The 23,966-nt window shown below is 42.0% G+C and overlaps 2 protein-coding genes across 12 annotated transcripts in view; one reads left to right on the plus strand and one right to left on the minus strand.

Annotated features, from left to right (window-relative positions):
- PCDH7 (protocadherin 7) overlaps positions 1-21,960 on the minus strand; it is a 281,533-nt gene extending 259,573 nt beyond the window's left edge. For 2 of the 5 annotated variants that reach the window (XM_033061295.2, XM_033061294.2), the window contains exons 1-3: positions 21,213-21,955; positions 20,373-21,066; positions 16,231-20,010 (exon numbers count right to left, since the gene is read on the minus strand). In XM_033061295.2, coding sequence (XP_032917186.1) covers positions 16,231-19,398 — 3,168 coding nt within the window. In that variant the 5' untranslated portion in view covers positions 19,399-20,010; positions 20,373-21,066; positions 21,213-21,955. Of the gene's footprint in view, positions 1-16,230; positions 20,011-20,372; positions 21,067-21,212 lie in introns of all 5 variants that reach the window. The other 3 variants (XM_033061292.2, XM_033061293.2, XM_033061296.2) reach the window with 3 other exon arrangements.
- Positions 21,961-22,374: 414 nt separating this feature from the next.
- LOC116997064 overlaps positions 22,375-23,966 on the plus strand; it is a 70,844-nt gene continuing 69,252 nt past the window's right edge. For 4 of the 7 annotated variants that reach the window (XR_004418062.1, XR_004418061.1, XM_033061298.1 and 1 more), the window contains exons 1-2: positions 22,375-22,903; positions 23,449-23,545. Coding sequence is in view for 2 of the 7 variants with exons in the window: in XM_033061298.1 (XP_032917189.1) it covers positions 22,428-22,903; positions 23,449-23,545 (573 nt within the window). In the remaining 5 variants the exon portion in view is untranslated. Of the gene's footprint in view, positions 22,904-23,448; positions 23,546-23,966 lie in introns of those variants that run through there. The other 3 variants (XR_004418065.1, XR_004418063.1, XR_004418064.1) reach the window with 1 other exon arrangement.

The raw sequence follows: 23,966 nt of genomic DNA on the forward strand, positions 1-23,966 counted from the left end.
TCATACAGTACTGCATCACATATTAATGAAATGAACTAAATTGTATTACTGGATATTATGCATTGTGGATAGCAGTTTGAAACGATTTTTGTTACCTCTGCTCCATACTTTAGATGCTAAATATTTAACTCTAATAATAGGTCATCAGAGTGTTTCTATTACTTTGTCTGTACCTCTTTTTTCTTTCTATGCCTGTAAAATGCCAACATATAATTTAATAATGAACTGCCAAGAAGATAGGTAAATGTTTACCCAGAATTTTACAGTCTGAATAGCTTTCTTTTAAATTGTCTTAGCCTCTTTTAAGACTGTGTGATAAACCCTTAAATTCTCTTAACCCACTCTAAGGCTGTGCTATAAACCATGAATCTATTCACAGCTTGGATCATTAATGAGTAAGTATATTCCTTCCTTTAAAAAGAACTGGCAAAGGCGTAACATTGCCTCATTTTCCCCCTTCACTGTCAATTACACACAAAGTCACAGAATAAGCTTCTCACAAATCAGGCTTCCTAGCTCTTGAATTATGGAAAAGAAGAGAACATGGGCACTATTTCATTTGTGCTCAAAATACTTAAGCCTCTTTTGGAAAGAAAAGGTTTCATGAAAGACAGAGGCTTAGTCATAAAACTGATATAGTCTCTGTTTATTCTCTACAGCATAGGTCAGCCATAGGTGTTTGCCAGACTGTGAATTTGACTAGGAGTATTGATTCATGGAAACAGAAATCAGCCTGAGTTGGGGGACATTTTTGCAGGTTTGGGTTGGTTGGGGGGAGTTTTGTTGGGTTGGATTTTTGGGTGGGGTTCTTTTTTGGTTGGGTTTGTTTGTTTGTTTGTTTGCTTGTTTGTTTTTTTGTTTGTTTTGGTGGGTTTGTGGTATTTGGATTTTTTTTTTAATTTTGGTATTTTTTGTTGTTGTGCCTTTGGTTTTATTATTATAACAGAAAGAAATCCTCTCTTCAGGAAAACAGTATACAAGAAGTCACACAGATGTGCTGCTATTCCATGGGACAGGGTAAAATTGGCAACTGAAGATCTTTACTGTCTTCACTGTCTTAACTTTCATCATATATGCTTAGATCTTCAAATATTTAAGGATTTAGAATAGAATTTAATTATTAAAAATAAAGAACACCAAACAAATACAAAAGCAACAAAAAAAAAAACTAATAGTAACATATTTACAGATCTATAAAGCTTTCTGCAATCCTGCAGAAGGAGCAAAATTGAAATAATATTCACTCTCCACATTTTCATAACTTTTGATCTCTTCTGGAGCTATCTGACTCTTATAGTATTAGAAAAACAAACTGCTTTGATGGGAAGAACAGAAACTGAAACAAAAATCAAAAAATCTTCAGACTTCTACTGGGAAGATAAAACTATAAATGCAGAGTACAAAGCCGAGATTAGAGGACACAGAGTATAGAGTCCATGATATGTTATATGTGAGTGAAATTCTCATATATGTCACCATATGTATTCTACTACCTCCTCAATAAAAGTTCTCTGTCCAAAACTCCAAACAATTTTAGAGATTTGTTTTATTTGGCTATCAAAACAGCTTTCCATAAAGCCAATATATAAGTAAATATTTTAAGGTTCACTAGGCTGATTTTTTAAAAGCAGAATCTTCATGTTTAAACAAAAGAAAAACTAGGAAAAAAATATTTTGAAAACAATTTTTCATCATGGTTTCTTTTATTTTATTCCTTTATGTATTAGTAGTAATTATATAGTCTATGCTACCTGTAAAGTCCTTTCAAAATCATTCCAAATATAAGCATAGAAAAAATAAGTAGGCTGTCCCACAAATACAGAAAGATGAAATTTTCCTATTCATCTGCCCCAGTGCCTTAAAAGGGCACAGTTTTTGATGAAAATGATGAGGAAGGTAGTGAGCACAAGTTTTATTTGACAAAGTTATACACAAATATTTATCATTGAAAGACTTTTCCAGAATCTAGAGTGGTGGATGTTTAAAAACTAGGTTTTGATAGATACAAAGAAAATTCTAGAGTTAGAAAAATAAAATTAACAGAACTCCAACTGTTCACCTTTTCTATAAGAAAAGTCTTGCTCAAATTCCAGGCCTTTCCTTTGGGACACAAAACAAATACTTACAGATTCACATCACAGGGAGGAAAAAGTCTGGATTTCCTTTTCTCACGAGATCTTTCATTTTCCTCCTCCAGATTACAGGCTTACAATGCCTTAAACATGGGATGTACATTACAATCTATCACAAATGTACCACACTCAGTAGCCAGATTGTCTAATTACTGAGCCAGATATTCAGTGAGAACATATGTCTTCTGGATTTGCATTTTTTTTCTTATTAATCTTGCAAAGAACTGTAAGCTGTTGATTGTATCCTATAACACTTGTCTTGTAAATAACCAAACTGTCCTCTCTATAGGTTTTATAGAATTTGAAATTAATCTCGATTATGTTAAAAATAGGGAAGACTGGAAAATGTTTTCTTCAGAGATTCAAGGACTGTGAGACATGCCCTTGGTCCAGATTAGCATGGCTTTGATTATGTCCTGAAAATGTGAAAAAAATTACCAGCTCAGTGAGGAATTCAGAAAGGCTGAAGATTAATTCCCTAGAATGATAAAGATTTTAAAAAATGAAGTACTAACATTTCTAGACCTGTTCTTACTCAATTGCTTCCCTTATTCAAGACTTTCTACTGTATAATTTAGGTTTTATTTTCTCTGTTATTACTTTGAAAAATTAGCATAAATATTACAGATTAGGTATTTGGATTCTTTGTCCTCTAATTTCTTACAGTATACAACTTCAAAATGATGACCATTTATTATTGAAATTCCTGTTTCTATCTGTAATCCAAAAATTTGGTTTCTGATTTGAAATACTTCTATTACATGCGAATGCTGCAATCTCAAAATGGTATATATGATCTATCACACTTTGATTCACATAGAAGTAGTTGGGGAGTATACTTTTAGACAAATTTACAATTTAGACTTCAAGTGCTAGGTACCTTTAAAAATTTTTTGAAGCAGTCTTGAAAGTCTGGAGCATCCTTCTGACTTTTATTAATGCCAAACTTGCTATAGTATTTGCCAGTCTTTGTAAAAGACCTTTCCGTATGTGATTACATGTTGCATATACAATAGCATTCTGCACAAAACTCCTAGATTCCCTCAGTGTACATGTTAAGAAAATCACCAATGTTGGTAAGAGCTACACATTTCATCATGCACAAAGATACCTTCTCAAGCATACTCATATTAGTATTAAATTTCTAATTGAAAAAGATCAGTAGCAGTAATAGAGAAATGTTCACTATTTTAACTTTCAGTAAAGGCAAGATACATTTTATGACTTCAGGTTTAGGGGCATTTTCTGACCATGTCTTGCACTGAATTTATCAAGCTCACAGTGATAAATGCATGTTGTCATAATCCTTCACTGTCACTGTGTACTGTTGCCCTAACAGCATCCACTCTTGTTAAACAGAATTGCAATCAAAAAGTTCAGAATTAATAGCTGTGAAATCTCAAGCACTCATAAGCATGTGTTTTTATCACTTCCATGCTCTGCAGATCGGATACTCTCGTTATTTATTATTTGTGACAGTGAACAATTCCCACTTGCTTTAGTGAAAAAAGTGAAGAGCTGTTTGCATAACTAGCAAGGTGAAAAAAAATATTTGAAACTGTTGAAATCATTTCACAAGAACAATGTACACAGCCCAGAAGACAGTTTTCTTCCAGAACACTATAATGTGCTGACTACAGACAGTATTTGCTATTCTGTCCTCTATGCATGTCTTGTTTAAAAGCAGTTTTTACAGTGCATTCTGTATTTGCAAAACACCTGAAATGATGGAGTCTTGGTACAGTACTGGGGCTGCTGCTGTGCATTTAATCACCCTCTTCAACTCCACACTGGAAAAATGTGAATATTTATAAAGTCTTAATGATGCAATCTGCACGTATGCTATATACAGTTAGTATGTGGTCTGCAATTGATCCAGAGAGAACTCTGGCACCCACACCCCCAACAGTTAGTCCACACACACCAAGAGAGAGTGAAGCACTAATTCCTGCTGCAATTTGTAAGACATGTTCCTCAGTCTCTGAGATAAGTCATAGAATATGGAATATTACATGTAAATACTTCTTTAAGTATCAACAGTACTTTATCTTCTAAAGAAGCAACTGTTTGAAGAGGACAAGTTAAAGGAAAAGCATGGCTATAATGTTTCCCTTGAGTTTTCTCATTTATGCATTTCTTTTCAGAAATTAAACATGAAGGTAGTATCTCCAAATAATACATATTTCCAATTAAAAAGGAAAGGTTAAATATGGCAACTGCAACAAAATTACATAATCGGATATAATATTAACATACAGAAAAATCTATCATAGCTCAGGACAGTAAGTAAGATTTGCCTGTGGGCAGTGCTATTATCAGCGCACAATTAGTTGCAGATTGGAGGCACCAGCCTTAGATCTGTTCTCAGGCCTGTAATCTGTTTCCTAGCTGATTGAAAACCAGCAGCTCTTGATGAAATGCTATTTATTTAACTGCTGAAAATTTGATTAAATGTAAGGGTAATAATAAAACTTGCAATGCCCAACACAACACGAAATGGTGTAGGTCATATCTTAATATTGAGACATTTCAGTGAAAGATAGGAAATTATGAAATGGGAGAGGACATGTTACATGAGAAGATTTTATGGCAAAGTCATTTTCTTTAGTTTTAAAAAAATAACCCACATTGTAAATGCTAAAAGGAAGTCTTTTCTACTGTCAATTACTATAAACCCATCACAAAGTATTAATACTTAGTCCTTAATGCTAAGTCTTTCAAATCCTTGGACTTATTTAATTTATTTTTTTTCCTTGATAACAGATGGATTTTCTTTTCTCCTTAGTAATTTGCATCAATAGTAGATCATAAAGTCTTATAAATATATAAAGCCTTTTAGAAACATTTGGTAGAGTAATGCTTTAGCCAGCCCTTTCATATTTCTTTAACATTAATTCTCCAGGAAGTTTACCATATAATTTAGAGAGTTCAGTCCCTTCATATATTTAACTAAGAGCTAGTACAGAAAAAATACATAAATTTAGTATTCAAGGTTCCTAGAAAGGTGCATTAATGTGCAGTATTAGAAAGTCCAAGATTAATTTTCAATTCATTCAGCAGCTTCTGAAGGGCCAAGTCAATAAAGCATCACCCAGTCTCCTTGAATATGAGACCCTAAGTTATAAAACAATTTGCAATATAATGAAAACAAAATTTTCTTAATTTATGCTGCACAGAGGAATTTCACGCTTGTTTATCTTCTCACCTGCATTAAAGAACAAACAGAAAGATCCAGAATTCTATCAACACTATAAATAATTATTTAGAAATCCAACATTGCACAAAAAAGGAAAAATTATATAAGCATCCAGTGATCTCTGCAAAACACAGAATGCCAAATGCAGAGCCATTTTATAAACACTTGCACAAATTTCCTTTACTTGTAAACTAAAGCTGTCTTGTGCATTTTTTTTTTTAATTCTGGTATAAAAGCACAGAAAAACACCACAAATAGCAAGTAATTTAACAACATACCTATGTTTTCTACCGATGAATCTTGTGTATTTAAAGAGAATGAGTTACTGTGGTGCACCAAGCCCCAGTAATTTCATCTGCTCAAAGATAGGGCAGTGCCAGGACTGAAGCTTTTGAATGAAGCCACTCATTGCACAAACCCTTGTGCTGGTGAAACACCTAATGTGCCTCGGTGGTAATTCTCTGTCAGTCTATCAGGTGCCACTCACATCTGCACTGTAGTTAGTTCAGATATGTCATACTATTCTGTTTCATAGGCAGAGTAAAAAATTGAGAAAAATACACGACCCAGACTTTGTGTTGCAATTCCTTGGAAAAACACTCATATTTTAAAGACTCTATGAAAACAGCTACTGCTCTGTTTCACCCTGTTGTCACTTTTACTCCTCAGAATTAACATCAGCTCTAGAAATAACTGAATTTTACTCGTATTCAGAAAAATTCCATTAAAATAAATAGGAATTTTATTTTAATTGAATTTTTCTGAATACAAGAAAAATTCAGGCCTTTAAGTTGCAGAAACAAAAGTAGAACATTCAGTATATAGTCAGAGGAGTCATATGAATGAATTTTCTAAATTTACTGAAGTATGACAGATCTTATGCAAGATCTGGGCTGAGGTTCAGAGGCTAAGCATGTAGTGCCCTGTTAAGTAGATATTTCTAATTTCCAGTGCAATTATTGCCTCCCTATAAGAACTCACAACATTACTTAAAAATTCAACAAATATTTTTCTCTCAAGTAAATCAATTATTGTCCTTCTGTAAACTTGTATTGCAATTGGACTATAGTTACAGTAATTTCACAATTAGAAGCCCACCGTTTTGACTAAAATTTTGCTCCCACACTGGAAATGCAGCTTACACTCGGGAGCAGCTAATATGCGAATAATGTTCTAACATTTCCAACCCCGGAAGTGCAAACTGAGGTGCTGAGTCGAGCAACCTGCCAGTAAAACCCGGGACTGCGTGATTGTTACAAATTGGTTACTCTGTTGCGCCACGGGTGGAGCCGGGCTCCGTACAGGCAGCGTGGTGGTGGCGGGGGGGGAAGGTGGGGGAGCTCCCTCCTTCAGGTAGCACAGCCCGGGGGAGAGATGAGTGACTCCCTCCTGCTGGCCCCGCAGTTCAGGGGGAGGCAGGGGGCTCCCATCCCTGCCTGCCACCACCGCGGGTGCCAGCGGGCTCCATGCCCCCCTGCCACTGCAGGACAGTGCCGGGTCAGGGCAAGCGAACCCAGCGGTGGCAGCAGCCAGCCCTGAGTGGCCCCACCAAGCGGCAGCACTGAGCTGGGCCACCTGGCCCCATCGGCACCCCCCAGCCCTCACGGCCCAAGCCGAGCCGGTAAACCCCGCGATCCTGCGATTCTGTTACTATTTGGCAACTTTGTTGCACGCAGGTCCTCGCTGCGAACGACAGAATGGCTTATAATTGGGTGCGGCTTGTGTATGGACAAAGAACGAAATGTTTGCCAACACCCAGAAATGCGGCTTATAGTCAGCGCGTCTTGTAATTGTGAAAATACTGTACATGATCACTGAAAATGGCACTTTTCTAATTCAGCAGAATGATGGATATCCTCTCATTATCACACAAGGCACATGTTATGTCATTATAACCAATTTGGAATACATGGATGGAGATAAGGAAACTGATTAAATATTTAATTACTCAAATTTTTTGACAATGCAACTTCACTTAGAGCAGGTGTGACATGATGAGATGAGATGTATGTTAAAACCAGCAAAACCGTAAAAGTTGTGAATAGCAAAGCTGTGAAATAGGGGTTTAAAATAACACTGTGAAAATATTAGGAGCAGATGAACTAATGCTTTACTTTTCTGTTGGTTTATTAGCTGTATTTCCATTCTTGTCTTTCACCTTTAGAAAGACTGCAAATTACAGAAGCATATTCTTTTGTTAAATATAGCGTTTTAAATAGGATTTGCAATAAACTAAGCAGATTTTCCTAAGCAAATGGTCAGATTTCATCTGAAGAGAAGTTTTCCATTATGAAGTTGGTAGGAACTTTTAGGCCGAGCCCTTCTTGTAAATATGCCTACAAATAGTAACACTTCATGAAGAAACACCATGACCTGTCTGGGGACCAACAAAGGTAGTTTGACATATGTATTCTTGCTGTATCATTAATTTAAGCAAGGATGTGTTCAATACTAAAATATTATTTTTTGAAGTGTCATTAAAGCCACAGACCCTTTTAGAAAGATAATTTTACATTTAGATATAATACATGAAGAAAACCTACTCTGCTATTTTGCAAACTATACTTATATACATGCTGATAACTTAAATGTGGGGGATTAACATCCAAACTAATAAATTGATGTTCTCTATCTGTATTTTATTTTAATATGAAGCGTTTTCTGAATATTACAAGACCCAATACAATTATTGCAGTTAACACTAGTTAAATTTGATTGACTTCAGTGGAAATACTTGCAGTTTCACCTGAGATAACCATCAACCTGAGAGGTCTGAGATGAATGGAAATTCAGTCAATTGCTTATATGTGATCAGGTATCTGCACATGCAGATTCTGTTCTATTAATTGTCATGTGTATGGCACACACATTTGAAAATTGCACTGAAGTTCTCAAGGGAAAAATAATTTTCAGCCCTGCCAACGTACACTACATGCACAGAGTACTTAATTTTATTTTAAATATTGTTCCATTAAGTAAAGCAAAGGATTTAGTGATTGTGTTTTTGTTTTGCCTTGAGCTGCAGCTGCAGAAGAGTATCACAGAAGACACCCAGGTCTTGTGTCACACACCCTGTGTGTGCAGCTCTGTGCAGATAGCGCAGGAACTTTCGGATGCCTAAACTGACATTAGGATGCACAACCTTAGATAGGTGAATCATAATCAGAATGCCATGACAATCTCCATGACTTCCTTTAGTTCATTTTCAAGCACAACAGAAACATAATTCTACCCCAAACTGTATCCTTTTAAAAGCATTGTCCTGATGAAGGGTCTTTTTTTACCTAAGGAAAAGTCTCTGTGTAAAAGTAATTCTGTCTCCTAAGATTTGGTATCCAAAGGAAGGAGGGGCTACTTTTCATGTTTTACACTACTCCAGGGCTGAAGAGACCTTGTCATTCATACATGGATAGACAGAATAAATTACAGCAGCCCGTCTCATTTCTCTTTGAGAAGTGCTCCAACAGACTTTTGTCTGTAGCATTTGACACATAACACACAATACATTTCCTGGCCACAAAACCAGTCAAGAATCTAATTTTAATGGAGTTTATGGCAGATTCTTCAAAATAATCATGTGACCATGTAATTCAGGATTTTTTATGCTGTCAGGTGGCAATTTTTTTTTTACTTACAAGGTGGTACCATAAAGGAATTTGTTTAGACATGACTGCAAGATAATATTGTCTCTGAATTTTTGGCAGGTGTAATCTGTATTTCTGTATTCTGGTTCTATCTATGAGCAATTTTCAGTATCAGCTAGTACCTACCTTCTGTATCTAGCCTTAAAAAACTAAGTTTACATTATTCATAATTATTTATAGATAATAAAAGGCCTTATATCGAACACTTTGATAAATACCAATTTTATTGCTTCCTAATACTGGAAGTTTGTTATTTGAAAGCACACATTCCTTTCATTCAGTTATAAACTTGGACATTAGAATATGAGGTGTGTAGCAAAATCTCATCTTACAGAAAAATATTTGTCTTTAAAAAATATACTCACTCTTATCAGTAGTTAATAAAGTAAATTAGGTTTTGGAAGACAAAGATAATTCTAATAATTGTGCTGTTTGTGATCCATTCTGAGTAAAACTGAATTTTTGGGGCCATGATGCACTCTTTTTTGCCTAAATGAGAGGATTCTTTTACTGGTATAAGCAATAAAAAAAAAAAAATCACATCACTTTTACCTACCTTACAGTTTTAAATAGGGCCAGAATATTGTTTTTGTTCAAACTTCTAAATTCCAATATTTACTCTAAAGTTTTTTCCATCCTCTTCTTTCACAAAAAATAATAATAAGCGGTTCCTCCACACTGCTTGTATGTGCTATATATACAGCTAATCCCTTGGTTTTTAATACCTTCAAAAGTTGTCCTTAATTTTAATTTTAGATCTCTTGTCAGTGAAAATGGTCACATAAGATTGAGCAAATGACTTATGCTAAGCACACCTCCACACAGTTGGACAACTTCAGTGTGTATCACTGACATAATTCAGGAACCTGACTAACTGGTACTTCAGTATAATTACATTTTGAGATTTTGACTTGTGTTCATGACCTGCTCTCAATTAAATATTTATGGAAGAAATTGCATTAAAATAAGAAATTAAAAAGTTTAAAATCTCCTATGGATTATTTTGGCCTTTTCCCATTCTTATTCTTGTCACTCATTTCAGATGCTCCACTAATCTTAGTTATTCCAGCATTACTGTGATATTTTGTCATCCACGACAAAATACAAGTGACCTTAGGCAGTCTGTTTCCTAAAGACAGTAAGTCAGTCCTAGCTTGAAATATACCTTTATGCATGTCAGAATTTTCTTTTACAAACTTAATTAAAAACTAAAATCATGCAAATTTGTATACAAAAAATAACAATAATTAGAAAGGTTTTTTGATCCTTGGAGTAGCTGTTGGTGTCTTTTTGAAATTTCAATTATTGATCAAAATGAATGTATAGTATGTGCTAGAAAAGTCCAAAATCTGGTAATAGAAAACAAATTTACCCTTCCAGGAAAGAAAAATCAGGGGAAAAAAATACAAAAATAACATTATCTCAGCACATGCTGAGATAAAACCATCTAAAAAGCTTTATGATGTTTTTGTTTTTCTTTTTTTTTTTTTTTGACGAAGAAATGTGGAACATAAATTACATGGAACCTATTGAATGTAATATGGCCTAAGACTGAAAAAAGTATATTTTGCAGCTTTAACAGTTTCTGAAAGCAGACTTGGTCAGAAAATCTGCCTACTAAATACTTTCCTGGATTGCTCGTATGCTTCCATCCGTATTTTCTATATATATAGTCCAAATTATGTTAATCTTGTTAAGATTAGTAATTAAGTACTAAAATTTTTTGCAATAACAGTGAAGAGTTCCCAGTGCTTGTCAAAGATTTAGTTGACTTATAATGCTAATTAATTTTTAAGTTTGTTGATTTTCCTTCATATTTTAATGCAAAACCCAATTGATTAGTATTATATCTCAAAGTATCCCAGCATATTACTAAGTACATAAACCTTCTAAAACTTTTTTAAAAATATACTTAAAGGAAAATGAGTCTGAAGCTGCAGATATGAAACAAAGTTGTACTGATGGTCAAACTAGCAACTATCCCAAATACTAGAAAATCAGACAACTAAACACAAACAAAAATAAAAATAAAAATAAAAATAAAAATAAAAATAAAAATAAAAATAAAAATAAAAATAAAAATAAAAATAGATAGAGAGAAAGAGGAAGAAACACACCCAGAAATATAAAAAATGACAGCAGTAGTAAAGCCGCTAACCATGGTTATAACCCAAGTTTGCCATGTACAATGCCAGAGAGCTGTCTGAGTTGATAAATCAGATTCTATCCTTTTAAAGTTGTTTCTTGCTAGCCCTTGCCTATAATAGTACTGTTCTTTATTTATTCAGAGCATGTATCCTCCTTTACTCAGATCCTGTCCCTTTTGGCTCTGTACATCTCCTGGGAGTGTAGAATGATTCAGTGGTAACTTAGTCATTTGCACACTGTACAAGATGATTTTACTGGAGAGGAAAAAAATAAAAGCTGTGCTTATCAGTGGAACACTTTCTGTTAAATAAAGATAATTAAAGCATCAATGATACATCCATTTCATGTTTAATTAGCCCCTCTCTCATCATAATTTGCTACTGAAGGTCAAATGTGGGTCACTTTTAAAAACTAATTGTCAAATATTTAACAAAATGCAAAATGAGAACCGAAAATTGAAAATACTTTAGTACACTTTTCACTAAACGGTATGAAAGTTAAATGTATGAAAGAAGTCATCAGTTTAAATGTTTATACTCAATAACAATGTTCTCTTTTTTTTTGACATGGCAGTTAGCACCATCATGACATTGCTATTTTTATGATTATTATACTGTAGTGTGTTTGCTCAGCTCAAAGTTGTGAAAAATTTTATTCTTTAGAGGTGTTTAGGAATCTAAAAATAGCCTTTGAGATAAGCCTCTCTGTGTATGTGTATGTCTGTCATAAACAAGAGAAAAGATGATGTCTTTCTGTATGGTTAAACTGATTGCCTCCTTAATGGATTAATTTGGGGTCCTTTTGAGGCTGCTGGGTATATGTGCATGCTTGTGAGGAAATTGAACCATTTCATTTACAGATACAATTGACATATATGATAAGCAGTCAAAATGCTTCTGCAATATTGCAGCAGAGTGATTAATATTTGAAATTTTATAAAATAAATTCACTGGCTACTGAACAAGGATGTTTTTTTTTTTCAGAAATTAATTTCTATGCATTTCATTTTCAGGGAAGTAAAACTTTACAGGAAATGCATATAATTTTGATTATAGTGTCAGCACACTGGTTTGATAAACATTTTTCTTCATGAAACTATACATTTTCAATGAGAAAAGGCAGTGGGACTTTTCCTAAAGAATTATAGAATTGGTTAAGAAGTCAACATCAGTACAGAAATAATTCTGTGCAGAAATTCCTTTACTGACAAGTTCCACTGATAGTGACCAATATCTCTTAAAAAAAATAACGAGTAAATAAAAACCCCTCAGCATCATAAGTGAAGTGTTTTAAAGAGCCAGTAATCATTGCTTAGTAGAGCAAGTAAAAAGAAACAAAGATAAGACGATGGCCAAGAAATCCAAATACATAAAGGATGTTTAAAAGGCCTGCTCCTCAAAGAGCTGTTGCTAACATGTTGATTCTTGTTTAGGTTTCACTGAAATAAAACTGCTTATATGCCACTATTTTACACTGTGAGACAAAGAGGTGGAGAAACATATATTATAAAAATATATCTGTAACTAAATGATAAAATAATTATTTACAATCAAAATTCATTATGAGATCTATGATTAAGTATGCAATGCTCCAAGCTGTTAAGTGATTCCCCTTATGCACTGAGCTTTCATCATCTTTGTCTGTCTTTGCTGGAAATGCCAATATCCAGGCTCCTCACAGGCAATGTGCAGCACCTAGAGGTTTCAAATTTTTAATCCGTGATCCAGAAAAACACTTACTTAAACTCATCCCCATTCAGTAAAACACTTCTGTACAGCCTTAACTTTTGGCAAGTGATTAAGACCTGTGGAATACTAAGTCTTTTAAACAAATGCTTTACTGAAAAGGAGAGAATTGATAAGTGAGAGGCTAAAAGAATACCTCAGAGTAATACCATGCTAAGTATAAGACAAGGATAAGAGTTAAACTTGTTAAAGAGCTCCTAAAAAATTGTGACTGTGAAATGTCAGAAGTCTACTGAATACAGAATTTTGTTTTAAACTTCATATAAAAGACATGATGTCAGAAGGAGGAAAGTTGCCAATTGTTTGCAGTTTTCTCCAGTTAAGTTCTCTTATATAGTCTTGTATCAAACATGATGTATTTTGAAACTCAAATAAGAATCCAATTCATCGCCTTAAAAATGAAGTATCAAATCATTGAAATGAAAACAACTTGTGTTCCCTGGGGTACACCAGTCAGTCATGTAAGTAGAGACTTTATTTCCTGGTTGCTGTATTGTAGGTATAGGAAAGTATCAGTTACCAATTCTAATTACACTAATGGGAAATTAGCATCACTCTCATCTCCAGTAACTTAGAGCAGGTATGTTCTGCTGTGTCCACTTATTTGTTCTAAAATTTTATACACTGTCTAATGTCTCTTCAGAACAATTGGAACTGAGTAAATAAAGGCAGTTAGAGACCTTAAGTAGTCTCCCTAGCACAGCCACACCATTATGCTACTGGTTCTGTTCCACATGTACAGCAAAACTATGAAACAATCTGATACACATCCCATCAGAACACTTCATCTGCATCTGCTTCACATTTCTCTCTAAATAATTGTTCTGAACAAGAGCTCCACATGGTTTGGTGTTAAAAATTCTCAGGTGTTTTGCCTGCTAAACTGAGAAATACTGCACTGTCAATGTTTGAGATGTGAAAGTTGTACATATTGGTTATGCAAGAAAGTCTTAATGTCTTCACTACTATGTAAAATGAACAAAAGTATACAAATGTCACTTAGCAACCAGCTGGCAAGTACACATAAGAAAGTGGTAACAGTGGGTTTGTGACTGATAGAGTCTCTCGTAAAGTCTGTTATTTAACAGTACCTTTACTATTTTCTTGGACAATTTCCAATTTATATGCATACTTTACAAGTGTGAAAATACTCTACATATTTAAAGACATTAGAATACTGGCTATAAACTACTTGAATAAGTGAACATTCATAACAGGGTAAATATTTAACAAAAGGGAACTATCAACACTGAGAAACTGATTGGCAGCAAACAACATAAGTAATGGAGCAATTCAAGGTGCACTTATTTGTAAAAGTTTAATAAAGCCATTTTCTACTACAAAATTTTCTCATATATTTTATATCAAAAGAAATCCTTGGAAAATATTAAGTAATTCAAAATATATTTCTGTATTATAAGCTTAAATAAGTTTGGGGTTTTTTTACCAAGCAAAACAGTAATTTGTAATGTGCACTCCTTTACCATTCCTACACTTTGAATGCAAATCATTCTTTTACACTGAAATTAAATTACACTTTAACAGATTATAATCCATATGTTTAGATGAATTGCAGTATCAAGAATGAAGTGGTATCTGATTAGCATATATTCCACTGCCACTTTTATTCCAGTGATTGCTAAAATGGCATATTTACTCTGTGCTTAATAAGCCTTAGGAGATGAAAGATAAAGAACTTAGAAATTTGTATTTTATACAGACTATTCTCAAACTGAAATTCTGGCGTACTCTCTAGGAGAGCGTAATGAAATGTGTCACACAGAAACTGCTGTGTCAAACATTCTATAGGTCTGTATCACTTGCAAAACCACATACACAAAAGCACTGGTGGATAGTACAATCACACTATTTTGGTGACCTGAAACTGGAGGGGGTGGCTCATAAAATTAGTTTTATGCTACTATATTTTAAGTATTTCTGAGCAAAATGCAAATACCAGCAACACTTAACAAAACTTCAATTTTAGTAAGCTAGCAAACATCTCAAAATATAAAAAAATTTAATCATGTCCCATATTTGCATGTTAATAAATGGGAAAAATAGCATTTTTGTCAAACTAGTCAGAACTTCCAGTTCCAGACTTGGATGTGTAGTTACATGAATCAGCATTCATTTGCCTCTAGCTTTCTGTGTTCCATTATAGTTGAGAAAACGCTCAGGATACTATCTTGTACGTACTATCACCCAAAAAGCGTTCCCCCAAAAAGAGAGACCTCTGTTTAGGGTATATATGCGTCTTATAAATAAAAGGGAAACCTTCCTCTGTGCTATCCCTATCTTATTTCAAGCACTGTAAAGACTGTCCCTACCATCACCCGTCTTAGCTATCGGAGCTCCACTGAACCGAGCCTGCCAACACAGTGGAGACCAGAGCCAGTCACTCGTGGCACCCCTGGAGGCACATTTCGCTCCGAGAGGTTTCACAGCAGCCACACTACAGAGCTGTGCGGCAGCTGGGCCAGCAAATTAGGGCTCTCAGCGTGAATGAAATTTCATGAGATAGGCAAGGGGTATTAAAAAAAATTAAAAACCCACAAAAAACATACTGAGGTGCGATTCCAAAGTCACTAACACTCATGTGTATTCAGAGCAAGTGCTGCAATGAGTGCAAACCTCTGTAGAGCAAATTAGGGGGTAGATAGGCTGTGTAGATTATTTAAACATTTTGGTCCTAATGAAAGTCCTGGTAATTACAGCCATTAGCGCTTCAGCGCGGCGGCTGCAAATCCACTCTCCCCCACAGCTTTAGGAAGCGTCAGGCAGGCAGCAACCCCCTTTCCCCGACACAACTGGCTGCCGAGGCGAAACTTTCCTCCTCAGTCGGAGCTGACGGGACCCTAAGGCTGGGAAAGCATCACGGAGGGGACAGCTGATGGAGGCGGGGCCGGGGGGCGGGAGGGAGGCGGCGGCTCCGCCTGGTGGGGGGTCCTGATCTCCTCTCGATCCCCCCAAAACCACCCGGTTTGGTCTCCGGGATCGCGGCTGGTGAAGGCATCTCAGGCTGCCTTACAGGTCTGTGTCGGGACTGGCGACAGAACCCCCGGCTGCCGCTGCGCCTGAGGGCAGTGCGGCTGCATGGACGGGCTGGTTGGCTGCCGGATCTGATAAGGAGGGAATGATAAAAATTATAGCAATAAAGATGTCTGACTGTCCTTCCTTCGTGCTGCGTGCTGCTCTGTGCACCTGACTGCCTGGAGGGAGTGGGCGGGGGCAGCAGACTGAACGGGTCGCTGAACCTGGCGGGGTGTGTGCCTGTGCCAGTGTGGGAGGCGGGGACGGCATCCCGGCTCCTCACCGCTCTGTGTGTGTGTGCGTGCTGGGGCCCGCGGCTGCAGCGCTCTTACCTGCTTGCTGTACTTGCTGCTGGCCTGGCAGCTGTACTCGGAGCAATGGTCCGAGCCGATGGAGATGTTGTCGCCAGCGCCCACGAAGGTGTTGGCTGGGGGCAGGTCCTGCACGGCCTGGTGCTTTTTGCCAGCAGTGGGGGACTGTGGGTGCAGCTGGACAGTGGGCAGCGGCGAGCTCGACTTGTAGTGCCTGGCCAGGTCGGGACTGCCTGGGCCACCATTGACCGAGCGATATCGGCCCATGCCAGGGCTGTCCGAGAGCTTCTCGTTAACACTGTCATAGCGCTGCCCGTTGGGCTTGGAAGCCTCAACGGTAACAATGCTGCTATAGAGGGGCTGCTTGCCCTTCTTGCCTTTCTTGTCCTTCTTGGGCTTCTTGGCCTTGTCGTGCTGCTGGGGGGTGAAGAAATCCTCATGGTCCTTCTTGCCGGCCTCGTAGCCATGCTTGCCCTTGGATCGGCAGTAGCGGGCCATGACCACCACCAGTATAAGAAGGATGACGGTCATGATGCCAGCCACAACACCAATGACTATGCTAAGCCGTTGCTTGCTCAGCTCATAGCTGGGATCACCAGCAATGTCCTGGGCCAGTGGGGTGTGAAGGCTGCGAGCCACCTGGCTCTCAACCACAGTGGCATTGGACAGGCTCTCATTGACAAAGACATGGAGCAGGGCAGTGGTGGACTGGGGTGGCTGCCCACTGTCATTCACCTGCACAACCAGGCGGTGCAGGCCATAGTGCTTGGGGGCCAACTTTCCCACCAGCGACACCACGCCACTGGCCGGGTCTATTTCAAAGAGTTTGAAAGGGTTGCCCCCAACAATGCTGTAGTTGAGGTCAGCGTTGAGACCGGTGTCAGCATCGGTGGCAACCACTGTGGCCACCACGGTGCGCATGTTGCTGGAGGGTGGCAGCACGGTGTAGGAGCTGTTGCTGGGGAAGGTGACAGTGGGTGCGTTGTCGTTCTCATCCATCACAAAGAGAGACACAGTGGCTGTGGCAGAGCGTGGTGGCTCACCCCCATCCACTGCCTTCACCTTAAAGGTGTAGCTGGTCTGCTGCTCACGGTCAAAAGAGACAGTGGAGAAAATGGTTCCAGTGTCATTCTCGATGGAGAAGATGCCAGCTGCCTGGTCGTGGTCTCCAGGCTGGATGGAGAGGCTGAGCTCGGCGTTGCGGCCCTTGTCAAAGTCCATCACAGTCACCATGCCCACAGGGCTATTGGGCTGCAGGTTTTCTTTCACATAGAAGGTGAACACATCCTGCATGAAGCGTGGCTCATTGTCATTGCGGTCCGACACTCGCACTACCACTGTGGTGGAGCCCTGCAGCGATGGCACCCCCTTGTCCCGGGCCGTCACCTGAAATTCATAGGTGTCGCGTTGCTCACGGTCCAGCACTGCCTGCACTGACACATCCCCAGAGTCAGGGTCAATGCTGAAGATGCTGCTTGATGTCTCTGAGGACAGGGGTGACGCCTCCAAGGAATAGGTGATCTCAGCATTCTTACCACTGTCCGCATCTGTGGCAACTACTGTGGCCACCCTCTCACCAGGCAAGTTGTTCTCTGGAAAGGAGACCTCAAGCACGGCCTGGCTGAACATGGGAGGGTTGTCATTAGTGTCCCCAACCCGCACCAACAAGGAGTTGTTGCTGGACAAACTGGGGCTGCCTGAGTCCACAGCCACGATCACCACATTATAGTCACGGACAGCTTCATAATCCAGAGGGGCTGAGGTGTGGAGGAAATACTTGCGCTTGTTCTGTGGCTCCCCTTCACCCTCACTGGCTGGTTTGAGCTGGAAGGGCACATCACCCACCACGGTGCAGGTCACCACACCATTTTCACCTTGGTCTCGGTCTGACACCTGCACCAAGGCAATGGGGGTGTCCACCAGCACGTCCTCGGCCACGCTTGCCACCCCATCCCGGAGCGGGATGCGCCCGATTTTCCGGATGTCAATGGTGGGCACGTTGTCATTTTCATCCCGGATGTTCAGCACGACAGTGGCCTTGTCTGTCTTGGGGGGCTGGCCCCGGTCTCGGGCCATGACAGTGAAGCGAAGCTGGTTCACCTCCTCCCGGTCAATGCGGTGCAGGACGCTGAGCCAGCCCGAGGTCTCGTCCAGCCGCAGTAGGCGCCTGACGGACTCGGTGGCCGCCCCGAAGACATACTCGATCTGCCCGTTCACTCCCACGTCCAGGTCGGTGGCTCGCAGCTGCAGGATCGGGGTCCCAGGGCTGCTGTTCTCCGCCAGGTCCGCCTCGTAGACGCTCTTCTCGAAACGGGGGCTGTTGTCGTTCACGTCGGTGATCAGCACCCTCAGGATAGCCTGAGAGGACCGTGCCGGGTCGCCGCCGTCCCGCACGCGGAGGCTGAGCTCGTAGGAGTCCCGCTGCTCCCGGTCCAGCGCCCCCTTGACGATCAGCTGCGGTTGCTTCTCCCCGTCCAGGGTGTCGGCCACCTGCAGCTCGAAGACGCTGCTGCGGGCCGCCGCCTCCGCCTCCTGCCGCCGCTTGCTGCCGCCGGGGAAGGGGGCGCTCTCGGGGGCCGCGCCGGCCGAGCCGCCCCCGCCGCGCCGGCCGCCGTCCCCGCCGGGCTCCTGCAGCAGCTCGTAGCGCTCGATGCCGTTGCGGCCGAAGTCCCTGTCGGTGGCGGTGGGGAGCAGGTAGAGGGTCCCCACAGGCCGGTTCTCCTCCACGGTGAGGGTGAGGACGGGGGAAGGGAAGGTGGGGGTGTTGTCGTTGATGTCCAGGATGATGACCCGGCCCTCGAAGAGGTCCACCCAGCTCTGCGAGGGGCCGATGACCGACACCTCGAAGTCCAAGAAGCACTCGTTCTCGTCGAAGATCATCTGGCACTGCGGCAGCTTTTCGCGGTCGATGCGCCGCTCTGTGGTGCTCAGCTCCCCGGTCATGTTATCGATCTTGAGATAGTCGGAGCCCGACTCCAGGCTGAATGTCACCTCTCCGGAGCCCGTCACGATCCCCAGGTCGGAAGCCACGTTGCCGATGCGGATGTCGGCGGGTCCCTCCTCGGCCAGCCGGTACTTCAGGAGCTGCTTAGCCGCTGCCAGGCTGACCCAGAGCGGCGGAGGCAGGAGGAGCAAGAAACAGCAGCAGCAGCAATGCACAAAGCGAAGAAGGGTCCACATCTTCCTCATCTTCCTCGTACCGAAACCCCACGCCCACCTCTCACTCACACCTGCCCCCCAATAAACTCCCCTGATAAGCCAACAGAGCGGCTGAGAGTCCAGGTGATCAATTATAAAATCCTTCTATTTCTGGAAACTTATTGTCTCATGACTGGTGCAATTGGTGGTCAAAACCCTGCTGCTGGCTTCTCTGCTGCTCTCCCTGCCTTCCAGTTGCGATATACTTACAGTTCACGGGACAGTGTATTTTGCTTTTAAAAGATTCATCTCGGTAGACAGGATGGGATTTTCCTCCTCCTCCCCCTTCTCCTCCTCCTCTCTGATTTTACTGTAATCACTTTGCAAGGTTCGCAATAAAAGCAGGAGCAGTACTGTACGATTCGAAGCCCCCCAGGTCGTCGTCTTCAACACTAGAGTTAACTACAATTCACACACTCTCTCTTTTCTCTCTTTCTCTCTCTCTCTCTCTCTCTCTCCCTCTCGCTCAGCCGTTTACGACTAAGGCATTAGCTTTATTCTTCCCCCTCTCTGCACACACTGGGGGAAAAAAAAATTGTGATTCGCTTTATTCAAAGGGCTTGGGTCCGGGAAAACTCCAAATCCTCTTAGCAATGGGCAGTTCTTAAAAAAAAAAAAAAAAAAGAAAAGAAAAGAAAAAAAAAAGTAAAAAAAAATCCCAATAATGTCGATGCTGCTCAGCTGATAGAAGAACCCCGAGTATTACAGTGCAGTCCACAGAATATCCCCTTTGGCTGGCAGAAAAGCACCCAAATCCATCTTCAGAGATTACCTAAAATGTTCAGCTCTTTCTCCGGAGCGGATTTTTTTTTTAACAACTCTGCGCAAGGTCATTAGTCACAAAGCAACGATACAGAAACTGCAGAAGCCGTTTGCCCAGAATTTGCAAGACTGGAGATAAGAACATTAGACACACAACAGTCCCAAGTTTGTTTTTGCATCCGCAGTTTGTGTGTGTGCCTTACCTGCATTTGCACTGCATGTGTTATAGCAATCTGGATCTGCAGCACAGAGAGCGATTCACAAATGAGATTGCAGTCTCTCTCTCTCTCTCTCTCTCTCTCTCTCTCTCTCTCTCTCTCCTCTTCCTTCCCGTCCCAATGCAGGTAACCAGATCTGAACTTGATCCTTTCAGTTCAAAGGTTAGCAACAAAACTATGAGTCCAAAGACGATTATTGGTCTCTCGTAATTATAACCGGAGCGGAACAAGATGTAACTGGATCCCCCATGTGAATTAACACAGATTCTGAATTACATCCATATAAAGCGGAATGGCAAAGGGGAGGGGAAAAGAGCCGCGACACGATAAAAAAGAAAAAAATACTGAGTTCTATTTGCAAATAAAATTGTATCAGTCAGTTGTTTCCTGTGATCTGCACCGCCACAGTGGGTGAAATCTGCAATTGTGTATTCCCTTCTGTGTCTTTCAGAGAAGTGTGGATCAGGCGCTTTCACGGCAGAGCGGCTTGTGCTTTAAAAATGTTGAATGGCAATTGAGAAGCTTCCCACTCGTAAGAAAAAAAAAAACAAAAAAGAAAAAAGGAAAAAAAAAAAAAAAAAGAAGAAGAAGCGGTAAACCGGCAAGTTTGCCCAAAGTGGAGGGAGCTGCTGAAGCCTCTCTCGGTAGCTCTTCCCTGACGCTGCAGCAGCAGAGCCGCCTGCATACACACAGAAAGAGAGAGGGAGAGAGAGAAAGAGGGAGAGCAGAGAGAGAGAGAGAGAGAGAGAGGGCGGGAGGGAGGGAGGGAGGAGGAGGAGGAGGGAGGACGAGTCAAGCGCTGCACTCCAGAAAGCTCAGTCTTACCCTCTGTGTCTGCTGCTAGTGCTGCAAGTGGGATAGCTGCTCATCACAAAGCTCCAGTTCAGACCTCAAAACCGATCCTCATTTCACGCCCGAGTGTTGCTTCTGTTGTTTTCTCAAACCCGTGCTCTGTAGCGATTTTCTCCTACCCTTTCCCTCCCCACGTCCGCTATAGACTGTGAATCGAGCAACGATTTTTAAAGCAAATATTTGTTCGCCTTTCTTTTCTTCTATTCTGCATTTTGCGGAATCAAGCTGGTAAGGAAACTCGTTTCGCAGATTCCCACCTTCCCCTGTTGTGTCGATGCTTTTGTGAAATAGCTGCAGTCACTATAACTGCATAAAACTCCAGGGAGGAAGGGGGACTGCCTTAGATCTCAGACTTTGGTCCTGTTTCCCAGTGCTGTTTCAGCCTATCAGTCTTTGTGATTGTGTTCTTCCTATAACCATATTTTGAATGTGTCTTTTCAGCATGTTTGTGGGTATCCTAGGAGAAAAAAAAAAAAAAAATCACGCGGAGAAGATGATCAGGAAGGGAACGAGAGGGTTAGTAGGATAAACACATGTAAGAAGTAACAGATTTATTTCCGAACAGAGACTTGCTGCTCCGATGATTGCTAAAATGTAGCGTCACCTACCTGGGTAAGTGGGAAATAAACTTTAATGGTAAAGCTCTCCGGCTCAACTTTGCTTATTCTGACGTCCCTAGTTCGCGTCTCCTTTTGACTTTGAGCTGTTTAATCGCCTGCAGCTTTTGTGTGCTCCCGCCCTACCCTTGGTGATGCCTGGCTCCTTACCTGTCCTCTTTGCTCGGAGCTCTGGGGGGAAAAGGGGGAGACTCCGGGGGCAGGCGAGCGTGGGGCAGCCAGTGGGGAGAGAACGAGTGTGTGTGGGTGTGTGCGGGTATGTGAGGGTACATATGTGTGCGCGGGTACATGTATGTGCGGGTACGTGTGTGTGAGGGTACATGTGTGTGTGCGGGTACATGTATGTGCGGGTACGTGTGTGTGTGAGGATACATGTGTATGCGGGTACATGTGTGTGTGCGGTTACATGTGTGTGTTTGGTTACATGTGTGTGCGTGCGCGCAGCGAGGGCAAGGCAGGAATCCAGCTGCTCTTTCTCCCTCTGTGAACACATGTGGGAAAACAAGTTGTTGCGCGTTCTGTATGCGTGTGTGCATTCCTCGTTACATATGGCTCTTTTGAATAAGAGCGCATGCAGACGAATGTAGTGAAATGTCTCTTTCATCGCGGTGATATATTTGAGCGAAAAGCGGCCGGATATGTTGAGGTGGTTCAAAGCAGCGGTCACAGCGTGTCTTTGTCATTTGGGGCGGTGAGTGATTGTAGGAGGGAGGGAAGGTTGCCACCTCTTTCCTTGAGGAGTCCAGAGACACAGAGGGGCAGAGCCGTGCCGCATGGAGTCGGCGCTAGGGAGGGAGGGACTGCTCCCTTCTCCGGGGGGCTGCAGGGCTGCTCCTCCGGCGCCTCCTCCGGCCCTGGCACCGGCCCCGGCCGCCCTCTCTGCCTCGCCAGAACACGAAAACCCTCCCCCGCCGATGCTGGAGACACTCGGCTTTCTATCTGCAGCATCAGCGAGAAAGCCCAGCTCGGCGCAGGCTCAGTGCTCACCGCCGCAGTCCCGGACGGAGGAGGGGGGTTCGGGAGCGCAGCATCTTCGCAGCGGGTTAAGTAGGATTAGTACCAAATCCCTATTATATTTGCCAAGCAACTTGAATATGTCAAAATTCCCCCTCGCTGTTCTGGAGCTCCGTGAGGAGGAAATTTTGCTCACAGTGTAAGATCCAGGCATTCCAGTACGTAGGAATACCAGCATACTGCATTACACTGGCTCCCTGCACTGGAAATACAACTGGGAGCAGCTCCCGCTGTTCCCGTCCCTTTGTGTTTCTACATGCAGCCAGGAAACTTAATGTATTCGCCAGGGAAGGGGCGGGATGAGAGCGTTTTTAACCTCCCCGCCATAAACTTTAATCGGATTCCGGGCTGTTGCACGGCATGGACGCTCGCCTTCTTGCCTGGGTCTCCTTCCCCGTTGTTTCTACTACGGTCTGCTTGCGAGTGCCTCTTTCAAGCGGATGAGTGATTTCTTTCTCTTGCCATGTGCAATTGCTCCCCCTTCCCTTGCTACCCTCGCTGGCCTCTCTTACACACACTATGCCTTTCACACGCGGTCTGCGCCCCCCAGCACCCCCCTCCTTCTTTCTTTTTTGCAGTGTCTTCACATGCAATCTCTCTCTGAATGTGCAATGTCTTTCCTGCTCGGGAGTGCCGCGTCCTTCACAGTGGATTGGTTCCTCTTTCGGAGCAGAGGTAACGGCCCCCCCTTTTCTACCATTCTCCCTTCCTCCCTCCCCTCCTCCCCTCCTCCCCCAGGGCAGGCGGCCGGCGTGGGAAATGGGCCCGACGTGCGCTGCATGGTGGATGGCCGCGCTGCTCGCGGTCCACGTGCCCCGGCTGCCGGGGGAGGACGGGGCTGTGCTGCCCGTGTGTCCCCCCCGCATCCCGCTAGTTCGAGCAGGGACACAGCTGAATTACCCCCGCACCCTCTTTCTGCCTTCCCTGCACCGCAGACTGCCGGTCCCGCGGCCCGCAGCTCCCCGGATGCCGGTAGGAGCGAGCCCGGCTCTTTCAGGCGGGGGAGGTTTGTCCCTCTCTGGCAAATCTGTTGCGCAGTGTAAGTCCCCCCAGCACCCCCCTCTCCGATGCACACAGACGCCCACACGCGCTCAGA

This window comes from Catharus ustulatus, chromosome 5, assembly GCF_009819885.2.
Source record: "Catharus ustulatus isolate bCatUst1 chromosome 5, bCatUst1.pri.v2, whole genome shotgun sequence".
Lineage (NCBI taxonomy): Eukaryota > Metazoa > Chordata > Aves > Passeriformes > Turdidae > Catharus > Catharus ustulatus.